The 27,806-nt window shown below is 43.9% G+C and overlaps 2 protein-coding genes across 5 annotated transcripts in view; both read right to left on the bottom strand.

Annotated features, from left to right (window-relative positions):
• ATP11C (ATPase phospholipid transporting 11C) overlaps positions 1–23,060 on the bottom strand; it is a 167,128-nt gene extending 144,068 nt beyond the window's left edge. For 2 of the 4 annotated variants that reach the window (XM_029240445.1, XM_029240446.1), the window contains exon 1: positions 22,060–22,226. In XM_029240445.1, the coding sequence (XP_029096278.1) occupies positions 22,060–22,086 (27 nt within the window). In that variant the 5' untranslated portion in view covers positions 22,087–22,226. Of the gene's footprint in view, positions 1–22,059; positions 22,227–22,604 lie in introns of those variants that run through there. The other 2 variants (XM_029240444.1, XM_029240447.1) reach the window with 2 other exon arrangements.
• A 181-nt stretch (positions 23,061–23,241) lies between these two features.
• Positions 23,242–27,806, bottom strand: part of CUNHXorf66 (chromosome unknown CXorf66 homolog) — a 31,341-nt gene continuing 26,776 nt past the window's right edge. Inside the window, 2 exon segments of the mRNA XM_029240241.1 lie at positions 23,242–23,386; positions 23,535–23,652. Of these exon segments, the coding sequence (XP_029096074.1) occupies positions 23,242–23,386; positions 23,535–23,652 (263 nt within the window).

A 27,806-nucleotide genomic window follows, 5' to 3' on the forward strand; every position in this document is an offset into this window, starting at 1 on the left:
GGGTAACTTCCAAGACTATAAAACGCTATGAAGTGATTAGCAGTGCTTTTCCAGTCTGACTTGAGTTTTTCTCTGTGGTGTAGCATGACAGGCAAAAAATGTATTTTATCTGTGTCTAGAAAAGGACTGGACTCACAAAATACTTAAAATAGTAGGATAACAGATCAAATGCTTCCCTTTTCCAAGAAGAGAAAATTCCTTTTGACAGCATTATATATTAAGCTCAAAGTTAACCTTACTGTCTCCCTTCAAGATTGTGGAAGCAAAGACCAACAGGGTTACTCATTCTGTAGTCTGTGAACTCCAAGAGCATTTTATTTTTACCTTTCTCATGGCATTTATCACTTCCTGCCTTGTATTTTCGTTATGTATCTGTGTATCTTATCTCCTTTCCTAAACTGTAAGTTCTCTAATGAAAGATAATGATTACTAACATAGAAATAAACCCGAGACAATCTATCTACCCACATCTAGGGGTGTTGTAGGTGGGAAGGGCATTAGAGTAAAAACAGGCAGAAAATCCTTTTCTTTTGTCTCATTAACCAAACGGGTTGTCATTAAAAACAAAAAAAGTGATGCAGAAGTAGGAAAAGGTGCTTATTATGTATTTTACATTGACATATAACTTAAAGCAGCACTCGAATATAATTAAAGAAAATAATGAAGTGTTGGAAACTACTGCTTTCTCTAACTGGAAGGGCAACTAAGCAAGATTTTGGATGACCAAGCGTGGACATGAAAATACTTCTATTCTTTTTATGTCACCACATCCTTAAAACTGCACTGACAATGGCTGACTGAAATTAACCAGAGTTCTACAGCAGAGTCAAATCATCAATAATTCCTACACTTAGAAAAAAAATTACCCTGCCACCCCCCAAACCCTATAAAACAAGTATGTGCAACACCCTCTGAACTGAGTGTTGCAGAGGGATCTTAGTCCCTCCTTTCTTAGGGAGCTAAGTTTACCATCTTATCAAAGAGCCAAGAAAAAAATCTCTCAGACAGATGCCTCAGTCCAGGCCCTAGCATGGTAATTCACCAATTCATTGTTTAAGGCTTTCTTGTATTGCTTGCTCTAAATGAAACTGTAGTATAATGGTGCCTTTTCCACTAACCTGAACACTTTCAGATAGGGTCTAAGATTCAGGCATGTAAAAGCCTACCCTGGGTTATGGTAACCTCAGAACAACTCAGAATGGTATTTCTTGCTCACAGACTTCATTCAGAGCTTTATTGAAATGGCACCTTGCCAATGAGGCCTTCCTTTGTTGCTCTATTGAAAAACTGCAACCGCTACCACCTGATACTTCCTATCTTCCTTCCCTGCTTTCTTTTCCCTTTACCACTCATCACTAGCATACAAGATACTACAATTATTTACCTTGTTTATTGTCTGTCTCCCTGTCTACTGGTTGTCCCCCCAAATCTGTTCTTCCTTTCTTCCTGAGCACCTGGCTTTCCAGCTAGAAACTGCATTTTTCTATCTCCCTTATGACTAGGGAGGACCACGTGACTAAGATTTCGCCAAAGGTATATGTGTAATAGTGATGTGTGAAACTTCCCGGTCATTTTCCTAAAGAAGCTTGCCCTGGACCCCTCTTTCCCTCTAGCTGGCTGGAACTTGAAAACCAAATGCTGAGGAAGGCAGAACTGCCCCACTAGCCTGGGACCCTAGATGATCTTATGGAATAGAAGCTGCCTCCTTGCCCCGGGCTATTACAGGCCAGAAAGACAAAGATCTACCTTTTTCTGGCCATTGTATTTTGGAGCTCTCAGCTTATCCTTTACCCTAACAATACCCTCCCCCATTAAAATGTAAGGTCCATGGGGGCAGAGATATTAGTCTGTTTTGCTCACCAGTGCATCCCTAGCAAGTAGAAGTGCCTGACACAGGGCACGGTACCTAATACTTGTGAATTGATTAAATAATATTATTAACACTTCCACATCTTCAAACCACCTTCATGGCTTCAAGAAGTTCAGATTACAAGATCCAAATTGCTCCTAAGACAGCGCCCCAGAAGTTCCTATACTCCATTCATTGCCATCTTCCCCCTCCTCCATTGAGTGTGCCCTTCAGCCCCACTAGCCTCCTTTTCAGTTTCCCAACGTGCCTGGCTCTTGCCCAACTCAGCGCCTTTGAACAAGCTGGTTCCAGTATCTACTCCCAAACCCCTCTGCAGAAGTAGCCCCTCCTTCCTTCAGTTATCTGCTTATATGCCATCTCCTCTGACAGAGCTGGCTGGCTACCCTATCAAAAACAGACCTTATTTCTGCTATCTCTGTTTCTAATTCATTTTATTCAAGACTTATGAAAGTGAGTAATTATAATATTTGTTGCCTTATTTTCTTTTTAAAATTTTATTTATTTTTTGGGCTGCTTTGGGTCTTCGTTGCTGTGCGTGGGCTTTCTCTAGTTGCAGCGAGCGGAGGCTTCTCTTGTTGCAGAGCATGGGCTCTAGGCGCGTGGGCTTCAGTAGTTGTGGCTCGTGGGCTCTAGAGCGCAGGCTCAGTAGTTGTGGTGCACGGGCTTAGTTTCTCTGCAGCATGTAAGATCATCCCAGACCAGGGATCGAACCCACGTCCCCTGCATTGGCAGGTGGATTCTTAACCACTGTGCCACCAGGGAAGTCTCTGTTGCCTTATTTTTAAACTGTAAATTAGATAAGTTCCATAAGGACACGAATCACTTCTGTTTTTATTTACTACACTATCCTCTTTGCTTAGCATAGTGCCTGGCCAGTCATAAGAGGTCAAAAGGTGCTGAGTGTTTATTTTTAAATATTTTGAAGTAGACATGAGTTAAAGCATACGTAGCTCTCCCATAAATGTAGTCTTCAAATGTTCTTGACTACCAGCCTGACAATAATGTAAGCTTCTACTTATGGGGATATAAACCAATGCATATTTCGGCAAGCTTTTAATTGCTTTCCTAGAAGGATTACCATTCCTCCTTTCCACTACGAGTTTTTAGTTGCTTACAACCTGGTGGAATTTGAATGACTCCTATTGGTATGATGGACCAAGGGCAACTTTTACAAGGATGTCTCAAATGCAGGTTCATATGGGCATATACAATTCAAAATAAATGATGATTATGTTTTGGGGGCATGCCAACTGGCCTCCCAGGACCTCAAACCCAAAGATCAAAGATTCTTTCATCTCTAAGGTCAGGGTTTCAGTTCATCAATTTGCTTCTGGATTATGTAACCTGAGGTGGCCCTCTAGAACTGTGTGGGCACCAGCCAAACTGGGTGCTCCAGAACACTCTGGAGGTATTCAGTAATTCAGACTTTTAAAAATGCTGTTTATAAAAAATGTTGTTTCCTTCAGTATCTTACCTGTGGTGGTGGATATACGAACATACACATGGGATAAAACTGCATAGAAATAAATACACACACACACACACACACACACACACACACACACAAATGAGTACAAGTATACCTGGAGAAATCTGAATAAGATCAGTGGATGTTATCAATGTCAGTACCCTGGTTGTGACGTTACACTACAGTTTTGCAAGATGTTACCATAAACTGGGTAAAGGGTACACAGGATCTCTATTATTTCTTACAACTGCATTATCTCAATAAATTTCAATTAAAAAGTGCTGCTTCAACACAGAAACTAGGATGTTGCAGGATTCAACTGGCTATTTTCTGAAGAAAACAGGAAGGAAGAGGCTGGGGAAATGAGAGAAAGAGAAGTAAAGTAGGAGAGAATATAAAACCTCACAGTAGGAGAGATTACTAAAAGAACACTGTAGTCTCTGAAAATATACACACATATCCTGTCTTCTTCAGGTCACAGCATCAAAGAATAAAAGGTTGTTACAGAACACCCAGTTCAACTGCATTTTAAAGTTCTGGAAAATGAGGCTCAAAAAATAATTTGCCAAACTTTAAAACTTTTAGAAAAAATAATGAGACTACTTTTCCAACTTTGGCATAGGGAAGGATTGCTTAATCAAGACACATAAAGCGGACTTCCCCGGTGGCGCTAGTGGTTGGGAATCTGCCTGCCAATGCAGGGGACACAGGTTCGAGCCCTGGTCTGGGAAGATCCCACATGCCACAGAGCAACTGAGCCCGTGCGCCACAGCTACTGAGCCTGCGCTCTAGAGCCTGCGAGCCACAACTACTGAGCCCACGTGCTACAACTACTGAAGCCCACACGCCTAGAGCCCGTGCTCCACAATAAGAGAAGCCACCGCAATGAGAAGCCTGCACACCACAACAAAGAGTAGCCCCCGCTCGCCGCAACTAGAGAAAGCCCACACACAGCAACAAAAACCCAACGCAGGCAAATAATAAATTAATAAATTAAAAAGAGACACATAAAGCAGTAATCATAAAGAAAGAAACCAAAAAATTTGACTACATTAAAGTTAAGAACTTCTTTATCAAAAGACATATATAAATATATGTGAAGCCACAAATTAAGTTATTTGCAAAAAATATAACCAACAAAGGATTAATCTCCTGAATATGAAAAGGACTCATAATTATAAATCAGTATGAGAAAGATAAACCAACAGAAAACAGTTAAAAGACATGAACAAGTATTTCAGAGGGGAAACATAAATGGCCCATAAACGTATACAAAGATGTTTAACCTCATTAGTAATCAGAGAAGCAACAAAATGTAAGAAGTCAATATCAAGGGCAAGTATATGAAGCAACGAGAACTCATACATTGCTAGTGGGAGTGCATATTGGTAGAACCACTTTGGAAAACAATTTAATCTCTTCTTGTAAAGTTGCACATTTCAAGAGTTATTATGTGTATTTGTTTTCCTATACATATGCCTGAGTGTGTGTTTGTATATGTATATGTGTATCCTACACGCACTGGGGGGGAACCCCTTTTATAAATATACACTAAAAGACACATTTTCTGGTCATACAGAAAAAAAAAAACCCTGCAAATAACCTATAGGTCCATTGACAGAAGAATGGGTAAATTCTAGTATATTCCCAAAGTAAAATATTATTCAGCAGTGACAGTGAATCAACTATAGCTACATAAAACCTTATGAAGTGGGCTTCCCTGGTGGCGCAGTGGTTGAGAGTCTGCCTGCCGATGCAAGGGACACGGGTTCGTGCCCCGGTCCGGGAGGATCCCACATGCTGCGGAGCGGCTGGGCCCATGAGCCATGGCCGCTGAGCCTGCGCGTCCGGAGCCTGTGCTCCGCAATGGGAGAGGCCACAACAGTGAGAGGCCCGCGAACCGCAAAAAAAAAAAACAAAAAACACCTTATGAAGAATCTTAGCAATTTAATATTGAATAAGAAAAAAAACCCAGTATACTATTTCTATAAGCTCAAGGAAACTAATATATTATCTAAATTTGCATATATATGTGTTAAAACTATTTTTTAAAGCAACAGAATGATTCACAGAAATAAGGTTAATAGTTACAGGGTTGTGGGGAGACGGGGATGACATAAGAAAGGAGCACACAGGTAGAATTATATTGGTAATGGTTTAATTCTGAAGTTGGGGTGCAGGTACGTGAGTGGTCATTTTATTATGCATATATTTAACACGTGTCCTTCTATATGCACTGAATATTACATTTGTAAAACAATGTATTTAAAAATGAAGTGACTTTCCTAAGGCTACAGTGCTGGTTAGTGGAGGCACCATAACAGAGAAGTTTCCAGTCCCCTACCTCAAAAAACTTCCACAACGCTAGGTATATATTAGGAACAAAAGAGACATTTGTTGATACAACGTGAATTTCATGACTATGTAAAATATTAATTCCAAACATGGATTCTATAAATCCATTAGTATGTCTTTTGGTTTGATTTCACTTTGATTAAACTGCCTTCATTAGTATGTTTGATTAGTATGTCTAAATTTGCACAATATTTTAATTACACTGCTTCACATTTCAAAACACGGATATATATTCTACTGACACTTTTCATCAAACTGGTTCTCAAATATGTACATATGAATTGTCTTCTTATTGCCCCTACTGTGTCCTAGCAGCTGTGACTCAGCCAATCCAAGTGCTGCCTCTCTATCTACCATTGTGCAGCTAACCGTGTTCAGGAGTAGAGATGAGTAAGAGTGTCTTTGGGAACTAATGTCAGGTGGCCACTGGCAAAGACAGTGCTGCTGCTCCCCAGGAAGCCTGCCCATCGTATTTCAGTACCACCAAAAACGCTCTCCTCCATTAGAGCTGTTAGCTAAGAGGTTAATCAGAGTTAAGTTCATTTTTAGAACACAGTACTAACAGAGGCACGCGTCTACATTTGATCCCCCAATCACTCAGGTCAGTGTAAAACGAAAACTACAACCACTTTTAAAAGCCCATGAAAGTCTGTCGTTATTTCCATCCGAAGTACAGACAATTTAGTTCACACTCATTACTGTTAAAGAAGAAATGAAATTTGGGGTAGAGTCAAATGAGCAACCAAGAGATGGAGACCTCCCTCCCTTCCTCCCTCCTCACAAAAAAAAAAAAAAAAAAAGAATCAGATGAAGACCCAAAGAGTAACAGAGATAAACAACCCAATAGAAAATAGTCAAGCCGCAGAGCGGCTGGGCCCGTGAGCCATGGCCGCTGACTGAGCCTGTGCGTCCGGAGCCTGTGCTCCGCGGCGGGAGAGGCAACAGTGAGAGGCCCGTGTGCCGCCAAAAAAAAGTCAAAAATCAACTATACTCCAATAAAAATTAATTAAAAAAAGAAAAGTCAAAAAATTCCACTGCTAGACTATGAAGCCTAAACATTTATATGAAATTATAAAGCTGGGAGAGAACTTAAATATTGATGACCCAGGAGCCCTTGCAGTTCAAAGAGGAAACTGAGGACATACGTTACAGAGCTGAGCCTGGAATTCCTATTTCTGAACTCCCATTCACTGAATAATCTTGGACAAGCCATTTGCCCTCTTTCTGTACATTTCTTCAGCTGTAAAATGAAGAGGCTGGACAATTAAAAGGTCTCTAAGATCTTTTACCACTTCTAGGACTTCAATGAGCCTTACAGACCATGTAGCAGTCGAAACCCTTCATTTTACTGATGGTAAGGTTAGCAGACTACAGTTACTTATGGTAAAATCTTCCATTCCTGGTCTATACACAGTTTATATTTGTTCATTCATCTTCACATGATCCTAGGACATAAGTGTGATGGTTAATTTTATGTGTCATCTTGACTGTGCCACATACTGCCCAGATATTTGGTCAGACATTCTGGGTTTGTCTGTGAGGGTATTCCTGGATGAGATTAACATCTGAATTGGTAAACAGAGTAAAGCAAATTGCCCTCAATAATGTGAGTGGACCTCATTCAACCAGTTGAAGGCCTAAATAAAACAAAAAGACCGAGACTTCCCTGGTGGCGCGGTGGTTAAGAATCCGCCTGCCAGTGCAGGGGACACAGGTCCGATCCCTGGTCCGGGAAGATCCCACATGCCACGAAGCAACTAAGCCCGTGCGCCACAAATACTGAGCCTGCACTATAGAGCCCATGTGCCTAGAACCCGTGGTCCGCAACGAGAAGCCACTGCAATGAGAAGCCTGCGCACCACAACAAAGAGTAGCCCCTGCTCGACTCAACTAGAGAAAGCCCGCACGCAGCAACAAGGACCCAACGCAGCCAAAAAAGGAAGGAAGAAAGAAAGAAAGAAAGGAAGGAAGAAAGAAAGGCTGACGTTCCTTGGAGTAAGAGGCAACTCCTCCTGCCTAATGGCCTTTAAGCTGGGACACTGGTTTAACTGGCCTCGGGACTTGAACTGAAGCACTGGCTCCTCCTGGGTATCAAGCCTAACGCTAGCCTTTGGACTGGAACTTACACCATCAGCTCTCCAGGTTCTCTGGCCTTCCCACTCAGACTGGAACTTCACCATTGGTCTCCTGGTCTCCAGCTTGCTGACTCCAGGTCTTGGGACTTCTCAGCCTCCATAATCATGTGAGCCAATTCCTTGCAAACCTTGTAAGCCAATTCCTTGCAAGTTTCTTTATATGTGTATGTATGTGTGTGTGTGTAAATATGTGTATACATATATATATATATATATATATATGAAGAAATTTATTTAAATATTTACATGTAAATAATATTAACTGGGCTTCCCTGGTGGTGCAGTGGTTGAGAACACGGGTTCAAGCCCTGGTCTGGGAAGATCCCACATGCCGTGGAGCAACTAAGCCCGTGCGCCACAACTACTGAGCCTGAGCTCTAGAGCCCGCGAGACACAACTACTGAGCCCATGTGCCACAACTACTGAAGCCTGCATGCCTAGAGCCCTGCTCCACAACAAGAGAAGCCACCACAATGAGAAGCCTGTGCACCGCTACGAAGAGTAGCCCAAGCTCGCCGCAACTAGAGAAAGCCCGCGTGCAGCAACAAAGACCCAATACAGCCAAAAATAAATTAATTAAATAAGTTAATTAAAAATAAATAAATAAAAATAAATAAATAATATTAACCATTAGTAGTTGTGGCACACGGGCTTAGTTGCTCCCGGCATGTGGGATCTTCCCAGACCAGGGCTCGAACCCGTGTCCCCTGCATTGGCAGGCGGATTCTTAACCACTGCACCACCAGGGAAGTCCCTACATGTAAATAATATTAAAATAATAAATATATAGGTATTTACACACACACAAAGACCCTGTTGGTTGTTTCTTTGGAGAACCCTGACTAATACAATAAGCAAATGTGTATAATGAATTAATGCTTATAAAGCACTTAAAACAGTGTCAGGAATTTACTACTCTGGTTTTAGCTATTATTATAATGGTAAGAAGGCAAAGACAATTTACAACTAAAACAATTCCATAAACCTGCAGAATATCAATGGAGTCATAGATCAGTAATTCAAGGCACTGAATGGAATAGTTATTTTTGTACACAGCCTAACAGAACACAAATGCTTACACACTGAAGGTAAAATGAAAAAAAAAAAAGATAAAAAAGAAAACTCATTTTGAATTTTGATCCATGTAAAATAAAAAGATTATTTCCATCTTCATGTATTAAGGGCTTAAATGAGACCCTTACCACTATCATTTCTGACTATCTGGTACCCAGCAAAACTGCAATAAACTCACAAAAACAGTAACACTAAAAGTACTTACACCTCTATATAACCATTTTTTAAATTTAAAAAACAAGCATTTGTAAAATAGCTAGACTAAAAAGTTATCAAGACTTACAAAATGAAACAAACACTTTAATCAGTAAATACGTCATTTCTTATTTATAGTGAAGTATTTTTATTGTATGTATGTATTATTATTATTATTTTGGCCTCAGCACAGGGCTTGTGGGATCTTAGTTCCCTGACCAGGGATTGAACCTGGGCCCTGGCAGTGAAAGCGTCGAGTCCTAACCATTGGACCACCAGGGAATTCCCGAAGTGAGTACTTTTAAAGTATAATAGCAAACTTCAAGAAAGTCAATGTTGTAAATGTGTGTACAACAGTGATGCTCATAAATATAAAGTTATTCATTAAGTACATCAGAGACCATTAAATACTTAAAAATATAATGAAAAAGAGATATTATATTGTATGTATTCAAAACACAGCATGCTAGAGGAAATGACTTCATTTCTAAAATATGAGTAGAGATTTTTTTTTTAACTGAACACAACAGTGATGCCTAAAGACTGAACAATTTGACCTCTCAGTCAAGCTCTCAAACTCTATGATTATAAATGGGAAATAAGATTAAAAATACAGATAGGAATCAAATTTCATTCAGTCAGCAAATATTTATTGAGCATATACTACATGTCAGGCACTGAAGCATTAGCGATAAGCAATAAGCAAAAATGGTTCTTACCTTCATGGAATTTACTACATAGGGGAAAGCTTGATACTATGTAAGTAGCAAAAAAATATAATATGCCAATGTAAAGTCAACTGTGATAAAGAATATAAAAGAAAGGTTCATAGTGCTATGAGAACCTGGGAACCTGCCATTGTCTGAGGGAAGGATACGGGACAGCTTCCTTGGGGAAGTGATAATTAAGCCGAGCCCTGAGAGATGAGTAAGAGTTCAGGCAACTGAGTAAAATAGAGAAGTTGACCAGACAAGGGAAATGGTATATACAAAGGTCCTTTGGCAAATGTAAGGTAAAAAGTGAGGAAGACTTTTTGCAGTAACAGAAAAATCCATCCTAAAATCCACAAAAAATCTCAGGAGATCCTGGATAGCCAAAACAATCTTGAAAAAGAACAAAGTTGGAGGCCTCATACTTTCTGACTTCAACTTATTACAAAACTATGGTAATCAAAACAGCGCAGTACTGGCATAAATGGCATAAAGACCTATAGACTTCTACTGAGTCATAAAAAGGAATGAAGTACTAACACATGCTATGACACCGATAAACCCTGAAAACATGCTAAATGAAAATAAGTCAATCACAAAAGAGCACATATTGCATATAGAGTCGATTTACATGAAAGGCCCAGAATAGGCAAATCCACAGATCTGCAGATTGGTGGTTGCCAGGGGCTGAGGAGAGGGATTGGGACTAACAGCTAATAGGTACAGGGTTTCTTTTTGGGGTGATGCAAATATCCTGGAATTAGACTGGTGATGGTTGCACAGCATAATGAATATACTAAAAACCACTTACCTGTAAACTTTAAAATGGCAAATTTTTTGTCATGTGAATTATATCTCAATTTTAAAAAGTGAAAGAAAAAAAGTGAGGAAGAGTACAAGCTGATACTGGTCAGGTCTTTATCCAGAGTGTAGTGGAAAGTCACTGAAGGCTTTCAGATATGAATCTGTAAAAGATCCCTCTGATGCTGTGTGGAGGATGGACTGGAGCATGCGGGAGTAGATGAGATTATCTATTGCAATGGTCCGGATAAGTGATAGTGGTAGCTTGGACTTGGATGGTGGTAGGGAAAGCAGAGAAGTGGATGGATTTGAGAGCTCTTTCAGAAACAGAACCTATTGGATTTGCTGAGATTAGATGTAGGAGATAAAGGGAAAGGGGCTATTAAGGATGACTGCTAGGTTTCTAGCTTGAGCTACTGGGTAGAGGATGGTGTCATTTATTCAAAGACAGAAGACTGGAGGAGGAACAAATATGAAAGAGAAGGGATGCTGATGACTTGCACTAGAGTGGCAGTCATGATGATAAAGCAAAGTGGCATCAACAGCTTGTGGTGATGAATTGGTTATGTGGGAATAAGACGCAATTCATGTTCTGGTAAGGCACAATGAAGGTCAAGTCTGAATGTCTATTAAGAGGCATGTTGTTTAGTGACAGTGAAACAGTAGTGTTACTATAAAGAATGTGCTCCTGGACAAAGGCCTGATCCCCGGCTTTTTACAATGACCACCAGTACTCAAGATAATAAACTACCGCATTGTCCCCATGTAGTAAAAGTTTCTGAAAGTGTGCACTTATTATGTAAGCAGGACAACTAAATAAACAGTCATATGATATTACATGAAACAGGGTCATGAAATATTACCCCAAATGTTTATTCCATCCCAGTTCCTGTATCGAAATCAGAAGATTGAGGGCCACCACCACTGGAATTATGGATTTCAGAAAAGAGTGTCTACTGGGAGATTCCTATAGCAATTACTGTGGAAACGAAAGCCACCTTATGTCTGCTTTCATTGCTCCCTTTCTAAAAGTCTAAATTTCACCACGGCAAACATAAGCCATTGAAGATTAAGGTTTCTGTCTCTCTGCTACATTTAGAGTTGGAACCTAAGTCCTCTAAATTGACTGGTTCCCCTGCTCTAAGTGCCATAAGCAATAACTCGGCTTGATTGCTCAGGTAAATGCCTCCTCCTGTAATGAGGCTGCCGATCCCTAGAATCCCATAAACTTCAATTCCTTGGGTTCCCTACAACCTCGTTCACATGCTACCTCCTCTACAAATCCCTCCTCCTCCACCCACTGCTTCCAGAGATTTGGTGCCCTCGTCTGAATGCCTGTGGCACTTACTGTGTGTGCCTTCAAGAAGAGAGCAGTGATGACCTACTGCCTTGTGAGAAGGTTGGCCCTGTGTGTGGTCTTCTATCTCTAATAGACTGCAAGCTACTGGAGAGCAAGGCTGTGCCTTACATACCTCTATAGCAACCAAGCAGGGCAGGAGTGTTCAAAAGAAGCTTTTGATTCATATGGATGTTTTCAGAAAAGAAGCCAAAGTAAATTGTGCACTATATTATAGATCCCTTAATCCATATTACTGCAAACGACATTAATTGTGAAGCTTAAAGAACATCCCCAACTGCTTACACAACAGGTGTAACTTACATAATCTGCTCTACCCAGCTGTTACTTATTTGTGACAGTTCCCTCCTGGCTTCTGCTCCCCATTGATCTGCAGGATTACTGCATCTTCCAGTATGATTTCCTGATTTATTCTTTGTCCAAAAACATAAAAGAATTATTAATTTTCCTTTTTGATAACAGTTTTCAAAAAAAGGCTGAAACTTAAGAATAACCAGAGAGATATCTCTGGGGTTTTCCATGACCATAGAACTCAAAGAACAATCCTGAAGTTAAACAGTATTTATAAATATTTCCATAAAATTCATTCATTAGCCCAAGAATTTTGTTTTCATTTTGGCAACTTTTCCTATATAATCATCCTTAACTAAATACTCTTCAGTATGCCCGCTCTTTGGAATTATGTTACCCAAAAGGACTTTTAAAATCAGCTGCCTATGAGCTAACACCTAGCCATGTATAGAATGGGATGAATTAATGATGCAAGTGAGTGTTGGGACTCTGGGTAATTGGATGGAACAAGGAGGAGTGGGGGCGGTGATGAAAGTACCAAAGTCAGAAAAAATGAAAATCCACGAACTCTGTGATGCTCCAGAGAGGAAACCAGCAAGTGTTGACGCTAAACTGGCAGAAACATCAATACTTCCTGGCTCCCCCACTGGGTGCATCAATTTACTACCGGCAGGCTGCTCTTCTGCTGCAAGTGACAAATAGTGAATGCATTCAACAATATGAAAAGGAATGACCCATAATCCAGAAGCATGGTATGTGCAGCAATGAAAAAAAGGTGGTGATTGCTGGGAGTCTCAGACTCAGTTCTGCTGCTTGATTAGCTTAATGACCGAGGGCGAGTCACTTCCATTCACTGAAAAATACCAGGATTTCCTAACAACATGTAGGAAAAAGTTAACAGAGCAGGTCTGAGACTGACTGCTATTCTTTTTTAAAAAATAAATAAATAAATTTATTTATTTATTTATGGCTGTGTTGGGTCTTCATTGCTATGCACGGGGTTCAGTAGTTGTGGCACACGGGCTCAGTAGCTGTGGCTTGCGGGCTCTAGAGCACAGGCTCAGTAGTTGTGGCACTCGGGATTAGTAGCTCCGCAGCATGTGGGATCTTCCCAGACCAGGGCTCGAACCCGCATCCCCCGCACTGGCAGGTGGATTCTTAATCACTATGCCACCAGGTAAGTCTGTGACTGCTATTCTTAAAAAGGTCTGCTTACAAGGTTGGTACCCTTGACACAGACACAGTTGTTATCTGGGGAATTGGGTTTGTGCTAAAGGCATAATCGTTATCAAGAAAACTCCTCTGGGGGGACCTTCCTGGTGGTCCAGTGGTAAAGAATCTGCCTTCCAATGCAGGGGACACAGGTTCGATCGCTGGTCATCAGGGAACTAAGATCCCACATGCCGAGGGGCAACTAAGCCTGCGAGCCACAACTACTGAGCTTGCGCGTCTCAACAAGAGAGTCCTCATGCCGCAAACTACAGAGCTTATGCCCTCTGGAACCCACGCGCCACAACTAGAGAGAAAAAACCCGCATACCACAACTAGAGAGAAGCCCGCGCACCACAAGGAAGAGCCCGCGGTGCAACAAAAGATAACGCATGCCACAACAAAGCTCCCCTGCCCCACCGCGTATTGCAACTAACACCCGACGCAGCCACCCCCAAAAAAAACCCTGATTTTTTCAATACCGACATGAAAAAGAGACTAGGAAAATACAGCCACCGTAATGCTTTAAGACAGCATATAATGGAGGAGTCTAAAAAAAATACACGGCATCTGCTTGAACAGGGTAGTCTTCACCAATCCTCCCATATTCTATTAAATAAATATGGGGCAAAAAACTGATGACAATCTGTATTTCACAAATACATATTAACCTCCCGAATCTGGATATCCACGGTCCAACATTATCTATAAACCTCAGATAATCAAGAAGTCAGCCGAACCAGCAATCCCTCCATACACCGCAGTAATTGAGGGGTTGTCTGCCAGTGTGCTGGCACAGGGCACCCTTCGCCCATATCTGCAGTGCTGATTACTCATTCATCATTAAACTGCGGTAGTGTTAACACATGCTGCAGTCGTGCTAATGTTTGTTTAACAATCACCACTGATCTACCTTTATCCCAGGCCAGGAAGGTAAGTGTTAAGTGAACGGAAATAAACTTGAAAACAGCACCTACTTCACTTGTGGAAGCCTCGAACCTCACTCCTCCCAACCTGAAAATTCCTCCCAATCTCAAGAATTCCAGATGCAAATGATTATTCCATATAAAGCACTAGATGTAGAGGAAACCCCACCACCTTGAGGGGGAAAAAAAAGTGTTTTTATTTTGTGTCCCAAGCTTTCACCTCTTTGGGAGAACTGATCAACCAGGTTAGACAAGCAGTCAGCCTTAATGATTTTTTTCCATCACTCAACAAACCAGTATTTGAATTCACTCATGGGCTAGTTCTCTGCACATCATCCAGACACAGGGATGTTAGTTATGGTTCTCCCAGGGCCCACTGGCCATCCTTTACCTCCCAGAACCCACTGCCCAGCTGCTCATTTGGACAGTTCCATCAATATGAAAATGGCCAGCTTTACCTGCTCAAATCTCATCTCTGCTAAAAGCTCACTAAGAGCACTGGAAGCTACCTGATTTGTACGCACTCAATATTACCCACTAAAGGTCTGAATTACGAACAATAATCATAAACAGAAGGAGCAAACGGTAAACCCTTATAGAAGGTATTTAGAAGATATTCAGAGTTTTATGTTGCTTAATCAGTAAAAGCCAGATCAGGAAGAAAAAAGAAAAAAACTTGTGTTCAGGTTATTTAATATTTACTTCAAGTAACAGTGATTCATTTCTAAATAGGTTTCCCACTTTACACAGGATCGGACTAACATCTATTTGCAAAAAAGCAGTTTGCCATGTATAGGTCATATTGAAGGTGTCAAATGCAACAAATTCCTTTTCATCTGAAATCCAGACAACCAGAAAACATCTGAGATTGTTCAGTTTATTTCTGGTAGAAAGGCAAATGACAAGTACACAACAGTAACTAATTCACAAAAACTCAAGTTGCGTGGAGCAGTCACCGTGTCCTCTGAGCCGTGTATGTAATGACATTAATCTCAGGAAGACAGGGAGTTTGTCTGGTTCACCAATGTGTCCCAGGGCCCACCACAGTGCCCAGTACATAACAGATGCTCAGTGAATATTTGTTGAATGAAATAATGCTCTCCAAGATCATAAGATGGTGTAATCATCTAAGAGATTATACTATGGTCAGTATAGTTTTGTCGTTAGATAGACTTATTCTAATACTTTAAAAATTGGTAATCAGTATATAGTAGACCCCAATGTTTAGGTTCCGATCATAGTTCCTATGTCGGGGGTGGTCCCTACACCAACAAGCAATTCTCAGACACCAGCTGGGTGTCCCATAATTCACCTCAATTCTGACACTATCTACCCAGAGGCAGCATCAGATACCCCAGGTTAAGCACTCAATCCTACAAGACTCCCCCCATAACCATCCCCTCCCCGCCACTTCAGATACCAGTAGCAAGGCCAGGTGATCACCTGTATTTCTGACCAACTGACTACAAACTGGGGGTTCCAACAACCCCCGCCTGGGGTTTCAGACACCAGCCTCAAGGCCAGGTTGTTACCTGTACTTCTGACCGACTGGCTATAGATCAGGTTCCCAAAACCTCCTCCTTTGGTTTGATTATTTGCTAGAGAGGCTCACAAAACTCAGAGAAACATTTTACTTACTAGATTAACGGTTCATTACAAAAGGAACTGCCAAACAGAGAAGATGCATAGGGCAAGGAATGGGAAAAGGGCGCAGAGTTTCCATGCCCTCTCCAGGCGCGCCACTGTCCCCAAAATCTCCACGAGTTCACCAACCTGGAAGCTCTCCAAACCCTGTCCTTTTGGGGTTTTATGGAGGCTTCATTACATAGGCATGATTGACTAACCCATTGGCCACTGGTGATTGAACTCAATCGCCAGGCCCTCTCCCTTCCCCAGAAATCAGGGGAGTGGGACTGAAAGTTCCAGCCCTCTAATCAAAGGGTTGGTTCCTCTGGTAACCAGCCCCCAACTTGAGGTGCTTTTCCAATTCACCTAATTAACATAATAAAAGACACCTTTATTGCTCTCAGTGTTGGAAATTCAGAGGGTTTTAGGAGCTCTGGGCCAGAAACAAAGACCAAATATACATATATTTGTTATTATAAATCACAATATCACACCCAATTAACTAGAACTCATCATTCTTTTCTTTTCTTTTCTTTTCTTTTTTTTTTTTTTTTTTTTTTTTTTGCGGTACGCGGGCCTCTCACTGTTGTGGCCTCTCGCGTTGCGGAGCACAGGCTCCGGACGCGCAGGTTCAGCGGCCATGGCTCACGGGCCCAGCCGCTCCGCGGCATGTGGGATCTTCCCGGACCGGGGCACGAACCCGTGTCCCCCGCATCGGCAGGCGGACCCTCAACCTCTGCGCCACCGGGGAAGCCCGAACTCCTCATTCTTTAATCGTTCTTCATAAGGAAGAATTTACTATAAATATCACTGTCTATAACTGGAAGCTATTATTTATGTGAAACATATAAAAACTGTTCATTCAAATATTTATCAAACACCTACTATGCACCAGGCACTGTGCCAACTGTCCTTGCCCCCAGCAGCTTTCACAGTCTAGGGCAGTCTTTCTCAACTATAATTCCTCATCTCAAGATGCACGCAGAGGAGATGAGTATTACAAACAATGGATTCCCTAGGGCATTAGGGGTTGGTTCTCTCCCAGTGGAGAAAGACTAATGTAAGGTACCACATAAGTTAAAAGGAAATTACAATATAATATGATAATAAAAGGTTGCTTTTAGTAGGGACAAATTCACCTGTTAAACCCAGCCACGTATGAACTACTTGGTAGGAGCCAAGATGCACACAGGCCATTTGTAATGCTTGTGTAAATGCAAAAATATTGCAATACATACATTTAGATAAATTTCTAAACACAATAAAATAAACTCATCAATATTTTCCATGCTCAGCAATGTCAGGCCAAGGATTTCAGTAAGGTGAAACAGAGAAAAAAAGTCTAATTACCCTGATAATGATAATTCAAGGAGAAAACAAAAAACCTTGCTCCTAAAAAAAAAAATTACCTGAATTTTATTAATTGCCTTCATATATTGCTTCACTAGACTGGCCTTGCCTTGGACTTGAGGCAGGAGAGAGATGGGCCCTAGGCTGAGCAGCTGGAGTTTGTCCCCTGTGGACAGATACTCCCAGACAAAGAGAATAGCGAGATCAGAGAGGAGCTGAGCCCTGCCCAGAGAAAAGATAAAAAGACTACATACTCCTCATTCTCCGGATTAAGAAGACCTTCCTGACTACACAAAAAGGCTCCTTGGAGGTCAACAGGGAGGGGGCGCCACCGCACACCAGGTGATGTCAACCTACCCATAGGCTTCTGTGCTGGGATCCATCTTGGCTAAGAGATGCATGCACACACATTGGCGGACCCTGAGATAAACCAAATACGGACTCAGAACCAGGCAAACTCATGGGACTTCCCTGGCGGTCAAGTGGTTTAGACTCATGCTTCCACTGCAGGAGGCACAGGTTTGATCCCTGGTTGGGGAACTAAGATCCCACATGCCGTGCGGTGTGGCTAAATAAATAAATAAATAAAATTCATTTTTAAAAAAAAAGAATCAGGCAAAGGAGGATGATTGGCCAAGGGAAACCTGGAAGAAACACCCCATATAAGTGATTCAAACTACCACGAGGGCACGACTCTCTCTGAGCCCTTTTTCCTCCTAATAAACACTTGTTTTACTATTTTCCGTCTCTTTTTGGGAATTCATTTCTACAAAGCCGACGGGCCAGGTCCTTGTCACTGGCCACTAGCCCTGGTGGTCTAGTGGCTAGGATTCAGCGCTCTCACTGCCGTGACCTGACTTCAATCTCTGGCAGGGGAACCTAAATCCTGCTTCAAGCCGCTGTAGGCCGAGGCCACCCGAGATCAGACTCTAAGTAGTAAACTGGCTACCTATTTTGAATATTTTTGGTCTTATTTTGAATTTTCATTATACCTTATGCAGTCTAATTTCTTTCCAGTCCTGGGCCTCTTTGACAGATATAAAAATTTCTATGTGATATCATTACTATATGCTGCATGATTTATGGAACCAAAGCAGTTTAAGAGCTTCTAGAATCTGAGATATAATTTTTTTCCAGTATTTCAACTCAAAACTTAAGCTTTTGTATGTCAATGATCTAGAAATTCATATCCGTTTAATATCACTCTCTGACAAGCTAATTAGACCACATCCACTTGGCCAAGCCCCCTGATCTACTTTATCAAGGAATGTTTTATTTTGAACCATTAGCATGAAATAATTTACTAAGTTAAATGGGGGGAATTCTCATTGTTTAGACTCTCATTAAACCTTTAAACCCATGTGAAAATGCTATTGTAATCACTAGGAATGTTATGAAGGGTAAAAGACAAAATAACATAAAAGTCCCTGACCCGTAAGTCTCAACTAGCCCAGCCTTCCAATTAAACATGCTTTTAGGGACTTCCCTGACGGCGCAGTGGTCAAGAATCCGCCTGCCAATGCAGGGGACACAGGTTTGAGCCCTGGTCCAGGAAGATCCCACATGCCGCGGAGCAACTAAGCCCAGCCCGTTCGCCACAACTACTGAGTCTGTGCTCTAGAGCCCGCAAGCCACAGCTGCTGAAGCCGGTGCACCTAGAGCCCGTGCTCCGCAACAAGAGAAGCCACCGCAATGAGAAGCCCGCGCATCACAACGAAGATAGCCCCTCGCCGCAACTAGAGAAAGCCCACGCGCAGCAATGAAAACCCAACGCAGCCAAAAAAAAAAAAAAAAAAAAAAAACCTTCTAAAAAAAACCACATGCTTTTAAAGGAAATAAACTGTATAGACAAAACAACTATTATTTATTTATTGTATTTATGGAGAATGGAGATGTTGACTGGGAACAGGCGGTGCTTTTATTGTACTTGTAGACATCCAACTCTTAAATCTTTTAAGACACCCCCTACATACCTAAATCCAAAAATCCTACACCAAATCCACCAATTTCTTTCTACCTCAAAACTGTCAAAAGGAAAGTCCTAATTCATCAGAAAGGAAAGAAGACAATTTTTAATGGCAAAGACGTCAAGGCCATGTCTTTAAAAAATACAATGAATCACTACTTCGTTTAGCTTGAAACTGCAGAACCTGGGGAAATAAATGGCATTTTTTAGACGATTCAGCAAACACTACTGAGCCATAGAAGTTGATACTACTTCCCATGTCAGGCTTAAAATGTAAAGCCCTGTCCTAACACTTAATATCTAGTTTTCAGTGACCAAGAACTATAAGCAACACCACTGTAATTTACATCACATTCAAAGTCAATTTCACATACATACAGGTACACACACACAACAAACACACAATTCTGAAAGGAATTCACAGCCCCATCTCTGAAATATAAAAGCACACAACTTAGACTGCATGTACATTGCTGTGCAAGGCCAAGTCCAACCTAAATCTTTAACTGTATCCTTCTAGTGATGTAAATGGGAGTGCCCCTCAATCTCTACCAGGCTAAAGATGAGGACAGTGTTTGGCTCACTGATTCGGGGAGCTACAATTTGCCGCCCCCCACCACCAAAAAATTTTTTTGAAGTCATTCTTTAGCAATGAGTATTTGATAGCATGTTTCACATTCAGTCCAAGGGTTTGCAGATTAATTCCTTGGCCTAGGCCTAGGGCTCAGATACAACTCCTGAGAAGCTTTCAATTTACTGCACTGGTACAAATGCTGGAGACTTAACCATAGTCCTGGCTGCGCAGGAAAATGTGAGCAGCTGGGCATTCCAGCCGAAACAATGAGGTCAAAGCTCTTTTCAGTGTGAGCGTAAGTGATTCTCTGCAGAGATCTTGGACAGGGATGCAAAGTACTAGCCTCAAACCTGCAGGCTGGCACCTCAACAACTGCTGCAAATTCTGCTGCATGCCCTAGCTTCCTGGGCCAGCACTGCTTCATTACTAGACTCATACAACGCAGATCACGCTAAGCAAAAGAAAAGCAAAGGGAGCTTTTAGACTGATACTTGGGTTGTTAGGTTTCAAATGATCTCAATTTTGAGCTAATGAATTTATTATGAACCAGAGGCCAGTTGTTTTCCAGAATAAGAGAGCCATTGAAAAGATTATCCTTTTCCCAAATATTACAATTAGTCCTCTTTGTCACCTTTCCCTTTTTGTCACCCCCAAACAACACTCCAGGATCACAAGAATCTATGTGAAATAGAACTATGAAGTACAATGCTCTTTTACCTTCTCACGCTAAATGTGAGAAACCAATTTTAGTCACTTGCTTTAGCAAAGCATCCAGTACAATCCAATTGCTACGGATTTCAAAATCCTGATATGCACAACCTCTACTGCTCTGTGCCACAGGTAAACCTGCTCCAATTTCATAAGACACGGCTTCTGGGTGAGGTAAACGTTTAGAAAAACATTAACATAGCACTATTGTGATAATAACATTCTAAAATGGGATGTACAATTATTTCATTTAGCCAGGGTACATTTGGGAAAGTTTCAAGCGCAGAAAAACATGAGAGTAAATTCATCCGACGCATGAAAAATGCTAGCAACGCTTCGATTAGGAATAATCGCAGGAAAAGAGCCAAACCGACAAGTTCTCAAACAGACATTGGAAGGGGGGTGGTGGGCGCTCACAGCGCTCAACCATTTTTCCTAAGGACAGAAAAATGAAAATTTACAGACGAACCCTTTCTTTCACATCATTGGCAGAAATAAAATCCTATTCCCGCCACCTCATCTTGCAATTAAGGAAGTTGCTATAAATAGCAGCATAGAAGTAAATGGTCCCGGTTTTACTCCATTCTTAAGGTACCCTCCAGGAGTAAACAGATTACTCAAAAAAGTCAGTAGCCAGAAATCGCTTGTCCCGGTGCCAAACTCCCTCGGCAATGAAATTCCCTTTTCTGGGGTTGTGGGAGGGGGTCAACGTGGACGAAGGAGTCCAGCCGCAGCTCCCTTCCTTCTCCCCTGGGTCAATGTCTGGGGTGTTCGGGGCTCGGCGAGGCTTCCGACCCGGCGCTCGGCAGCGGCGGCGCAGCCTCCTCGCGTCTCCACCTCCACCCAACCCACCCTGACGATCACCCTCGCTTTTATTATACCCTCAAGGTGAGAGGCTTAGGCTGGGTCTCCAAAGTTTGCCCGGCCTCGGGTCAGCAGCCGGCCGAGCCCCGGGCAAGGCTGAGGCCGGCCCCAGCCTCTCACCCTTCAGCCCCCAGGTCTTTTTTGGGCCACGGTGACAGGTCTAGGTTTACCTCCATGTGCTCGTGGCAGAGGAAACAAAAGAAAGCAACCTCCCTGATAATAAAACGCCATCTTCGACTAATTGGCAAACCGAGGGGCCCCTGGGTCGGTCCCTCCACGGGTCCCTCCCCATCCAGCCCGAGGGTGGTCCCCCGTCCGAGGTAGGGTCTGTAACAGCCCCGGGAAGCTCCGGACAAATTGTCCGGGGTCGGGGACGGGGTGGGGGGCTGCTCCGAGAGCCCTACCTGCCTTCCCACCCTGGCCGCCTGGGCAGCGTGTTTCAGTTAAAATGTAAAAACGGGTGGTGGTGGTGTCTCCCAGAGATGGAGTCATCCCCTCAGAAAATTGTTCTGAGGGACCGGACGAAGGGGCCGGCGAGCAAGCAAACCGGCACGCGTGGAGCCGCAGGGAGTGTACTTACAAAACGGTTAAAGCTCCGGCGGAACATCGCGTCGAAGGCTGCCGGGCGCCGAGCTGGGCTCTACCGGGCTGTCTGAGAAGGTGCCGTCCACAACACACACTGCGGCGTGGGCCGGCGGCGCGAAACGGACGGCGAGGCTGGCTGCCCCGCCACCCGCCCGCCCTCAGCGGCTCTCCTCACTCCCCCCGCCCCCAGGCGCCCTCGCACCCGCGGCCCCCGCCCGCCTCACTCACCGCCCGCCCCCGCCCCGCCCGTCCCGGGGACGGCGGCCCCGCCGTTCCCCCAGCTCCGCCGCCCCACCGCTCCCGCAGCAGCCCGCGGAGAAAGCGAGCCGAGCGCGCAGGGGAGGGATGGCGGAGGAGCGCTAGGCTCCTCCTGCAGGGAGGGGGGCCGCCCCGATCGCTCCACCAGCGCCAGGTTCGGCACCCCGCCGTCTGCACTCTTCCCCGGCGCGGAACCACAGCCCGCCCTCCCTGCGGCCAGCCCGCGTGCTTCCGCCCCGCTCGCGGCCACCGGGGACCCTCCCAAGGCGCCCCGCGCCTCACCTCGCCTCAGCCCGAAACTACTCCCCTGGCTCGGGCGGGAGCCACAGCCTGCCCTGCCCCGGCCCTAACTCGTCCGCCGCGCCGCTTCGCTGGCAGCCCCTCCTCAGTCCGCGGCAGCCGCGTCGCCCGCCCGGCGCTTTCGTCTCGCACCCGGGCTGGGGAGCCACGGTGCAGCCTGCCGGCCCGCCCCAAACCCGCCAGACAGCCGGGCTCCCCGCTTCCCGGCGGGGCGGAGCCGGGGTCTGCGCGAGGAGCCGGGACCGGCAGGGCGCTGTAGAGACCCCAGCGCGGGCGGGGCGGAGCGGGGCGGGGCGCGGGCGGGGGGATTAGTTACGAAAGCCGCCCCCTCCTCATCTGGAAAGGCACGGGTCTCCCCACTACCCTTGCTTCGCTCCGCTCCCACCTACGCGGCTTTCCCTCCTCTGGTTCTTTCTCTCGTCCTGTCTCCCCACCTAAACCGTCTCACTTCCACTTTCTCTATTAGGTTGTAAAGTCAGGCTTTGTGTCGTTGCTGCTGTGCAGCGGGGCGGGATTTCCCTGACAACCCCCCTTCCCCAAACTCCTCCCTCTCGTCCCCACCCCCTCGCTTCTCCCAGAGCAGCCTGGGAGTTGTAGTCCCGCCGCACCCCTATTCCTCCTAGTACTGCGGGCTGGGAGCTCCCCCACACGCCCGCACGGGATTTGCCCAGAGGGTTGAAGGAGGAAGCGGCTGAGACCGCTGGGCCGAACCGCGGTTCTCAGCTCGGGCTGGAAGTGGAGGCCAGGAGCGCTCGGTAGATTCCCTGCGGTGGGAAATGTGAAAAGGATACGTGAGGCAAAGCCCCGAATGCCCGGAGCCTTCCCTAGGACGCGAAAAATTGTGCACCGGGAAACGCTCTCCACCCTCGGCTCCTAGTTTAGAACTGGAATTTGCGAAACTTTAAACATTACATATGAAAGCCGAGGCTAGAATTGTCACGAGACTGGCCGTCCCAACCCCACGTCGCCCGGTTTGCACCGCCCTTTACGGCGTGCCCCGAGGCTGTTGGAGCAGAACGTTCAGATTCCTCTGAAAAAGTAAAGAAGAAATAAGTAAAGGAAGTTCAGGGGCATCTCCACGAGCCTCTACCGTGCCACCTTCTCCTGCCAGTGTGCCGCTGGGGACAGGGGCCAGCTACACCGCGGGCCTACCCTTGGGTCGTGAAGGGCCTTTACTGCTGGGCGCAAGCGCTTCTCCTTTTCCCCTCTGGGGTTTAGATTCATTTCAACAGACCTTTCCTGGGCATTTTCTTTGCACCAGGCTGTGTTAAGGGCTGGACACGGCGACTTCTTAAAAGACCTCCCCAGAGTGGGGGGAGGTGTCGCGCTCTGGTCAGGGCTACCCACATGCCAAAACAACAGGTTAGAAGTAATGGCTGCTAAACTAGAGGTGCCAAGTGCTGAGAGCCCTAGTAAATCTGAAAAGGGGGTCGGGGAAGCTTTCTCGAAAGCGCTGGAGGTTAAACTGGACCCTACAATATGAGAAGGCTTTAGAAGGAGCGCAGTGGGCAAAATCCAGGGTGGAGGGAGAGGTCGGTGAGGAAGTGCCGGAGAATCTAAGAAAAAGAGCACACCGTCTTGGCAGACGCCCAGCATGTGTGGGCGGGCACGGCCCGGAGGAACTCAAACCCAAAAGGATCTTCAGAAACACCCTAGAAGTTTGCACTTGATAGTGTGAGCCACGAGTACCCATCCTCATTGAAATGCAAACGCAGGAGACTTAAGGTATGTTCCCAAACTGTCCTAATTGCCAAGAAGTAAAACCGTGCGTTTCCAGTTCTTTCCCTATGATGGTTCCTTGTGTTTACTCACACTTAAGGCTGTATCTAGTGATTTTTAAGATTTATGTTAGATGTCTGTTAGTCAGATATTAGGATATTTTATTTTATTGGCAAAATGGATCTAAGGTTTTGCTCTCTACTCTTTCAAAGATTTATTTTCAAATAGAAAAAGTGTATTTTCTGGCTTTACTTTTATTGAGCAGAACGACTAACGTAATTTAATTCACTAATTGTTGAACACCTACTATGTGGCAGGCACTATTCTAGACACTGACTGGAATTTGGAGGTGGAAGAGCATATTGCCATTTGTTCTAGGTATAAGTCTGGAATCCTTATCAATAAAATACATCCTTATCAATAAAATTGGTAATAGAAAATGAATTTAGACATTTGGGGATGCAAGTGCTTACTAATAAATAATAAGTAATATCTTTCCATATTCAATTTTGTTAAATGAATGGAAAAAATGTACTTAGCTTATAGATTCAAACAGATCAACTTAAAAAAATTTAGAGAACTGGAAATTGTTTTTCAGTATTCTCTCACATATCATTGTGTATTTTCTCACATGCCATTGCCACGTTGCCCAGCTTAAAAGCAAGGCTTTTAGAATCTCCCAAGATATAGCAGTATTGTTGGTCATATTTTCATTTGTTATTGTAATTTCACCATCTCTCTGTCCTCCTAATTTATTTCATCACAACACCTATACTCTTGGGTCCAGATTAATTTGCTTGACTATAAAAATGCAATTCCACATAAATATGCTCAGCAAAACATGAAATTTGTGCAAGGTAATTTATTTCCATATCCAAACTCAACCTGAATTAGAGTTACTCTCACACACCCATCCTTTAGATTTTCTTTCCTTTGTGAGGTGTTTTTTTTAGATAAGAAGAAATTATTTTTGTTCTTTTCAGTGCCTCTTCACAGCTTCCAAAAGAAACCCAGGTGTTGTAGAAAGCTGTTGTCACTGGCTATGAAAAGTGGACCATCACCCAGCATTTTCATTTGGCCAGTTCCATAAACAGAACTGCAAAAACTAACTTCCTCCTGTCTAAACTGTCAGACCTCTTGGTATATAACACCAACTCTTGTGGTGCATCAGCTGACTGCAGTAGAAGCCCCAGGCTCCTGCAGGCAGGAGTTCAGAGGAAGCGGTCTTCTGCCCTTATTACCGTCTTGACTAGATATAATTTGTACTGTCTCGGAAAGGGAAGGGAAAATGTTCCTTGACCATTTCAGTCCTGCTGCCCTATTTCTGTGCAAGCCCTTTGGAAGCCCTTCTTCTCTATCACCCCCGTTGCTCTTTCCCACCTTCTACCTCAACCCCTCAGAAATCTCACCATGGGAAATGGGCAGAACACCCACTAGGGCACCGGATTCATCAGTCCATGCTTGGGAAGGAGGGGAGCAAATTGCTTCTGGGATCAATTGGTTGATCAGCAATTCAGGGATCTAGCAGGAGGGGAATGATGAGAAGGAAGAGTCACTTCCTCGTCTAATACTAAGAAAAGAAAGAAAAAAAAATTTGAAGCTGCTATATCAGCATCTCTATCACGGCCATCAGCAAGTTGAAGAAATTCAAAGGTCTCTGCTGAGCTTTCAAAATACCTCATAAGGACTTCCCTGGTGGCGCAGAGGTTAAGAATCTGCCTGCCAATACAGGGGACACGGGTTTAAGCCCTGGTCTGGTCCGGGATGATCCCACATGCCGTGGAGCAACGAAGCCCGTGTGCCACAACTACTGAGCCTATGCTCTAGAATCCGTGAGCCACAACTACTGAGCCCACGTGCCACAACTAGAGTAGCCCCTGCTTGCCGCAACGGAAGACCCAACGCAGCCATAAATAAATAAATAAATAAAACAAAAACCCCCAAAATACCTCGTAAGACTACCTTTTGCCCATTTGAAATTTCTTTCTCCCTTACAAAGCTGGCCTTAACGTTGATGTAAAACCAATTTTACCCATATCTTCCTAACTATTGGCCCTTTCCAATTCATTCCCCACCCTGCAACCACAGAAGTCTTTGGAAGACAAATCAGATCAAATCACTCCCCTGCTTATGACTTTTCAGTAGCTGCTCATTGCTTTTAGGATAAGTCCCAAATCTTGCCTTAACCTCAACTACAAGGTTCTGAATTCTCTGACCGCTGCCTTCCTCTCTAGCCTCCAGTGAGCCTTCTCTCCCCCTTACTCACCAAGCTACGCTCCACTGGCCACCTTTTATCCCTTGAGTTCCCAAAGTTCTTTTTCCCCTGACAGATTTTGCACTTGCAGCCATCTCTGCGGGAATGCTTTCACAGCCTTTGCTATTCATCTTTCAGATCTCAACTTAAATGTCACTTTGTCAGATGAGATCAGGGCTCCCTGTTATAGTGCTCCAAATAGCCCATATTAATTACACCGAGGGTACTGTACTGACAAATGAGGTTAGTAATCATGGAGAACAGAAGTCCAAGGGGATTGTGGATGATCTAATATCATTTTGCTTTTCAAAAAGGGGAAGTAGGTGTATTCTAGTAATCATATCAAAGGCATGCACGGTCCTAGAACTGATTGTTCAAAGGATGGGGTATTTTATTTCAGGGGAAGGGAAAAGGCAATCACTACGAACTACGGTGAACTCACTGGGATATATTTTGGCCTCCAAGATTCAGAGAAGATGATTTCTGATTCAGAATTCTACATCCTGCTAAACAATATCGGGAATATAGAGAACAGGTTGGAGAGGATGTGGCATAAGAAGACTAAATCTTTATCTTCCCAAATAGGAAGTCATTAAGTCAAAATATCTCACTGTAGTTATTTTATTTAGAAATAATGTGGTAAATACCAGAAGAAACAGCTAAAATAATGAATAGTGCTTGCCTCTAGGAGTACGAATTGAGAATGGAGAAGAAGGGGATAACGGACTTCTATTTTATCTCTTTACAAGTCTTTTTTTTTAATTTTTATTTATTTATTTTTGGCTGTGTTGGGTCTTCGTTGCTGCGTGCAGGCTTTCTCTAGTTGTGGTGAGCAGGGGCTACTCTTCATTGCGGTGTGCAGGCTTCTCATTGTGGTGGCTTCTCTTGTTGCGGAGCACGGGCTCTAGGTGCACGGGCTTCAGTAGCTGTAGCATGAGGGCTCAGTACTTGTGGCACGTAGGCTCTAGAGCACAGGCTCAGTAGTTGTGGTGCATGGGCTTAGTTGCTCTGCGGCATGTGGGATCTTCCCAGACCAGGGATCGAACCCGTATCCCCTGCATTGCCAGGCGGATTCTTAACCACTGCGCCACCAGGGAAGTCCCTCTTTACAAGTCTTACAATTAACTTTTTTTTTTCCTTTTTCGTACCAACTGCTTTTTTTTAAACATCTTTATTGGAGTATAATTGCTTTACAATGGTGTGTTAGTTTC

This window comes from Monodon monoceros, unplaced genomic scaffold, assembly GCF_005190385.1.
Source record: "Monodon monoceros isolate NGI ecotype Baffin Bay Population unplaced genomic scaffold, NGI_Narwhal_1 Super_Scaffold_22, whole genome shotgun sequence".
NCBI classification, from domain to species: domain Eukaryota; kingdom Metazoa; phylum Chordata; class Mammalia; order Artiodactyla; family Monodontidae; genus Monodon; species Monodon monoceros.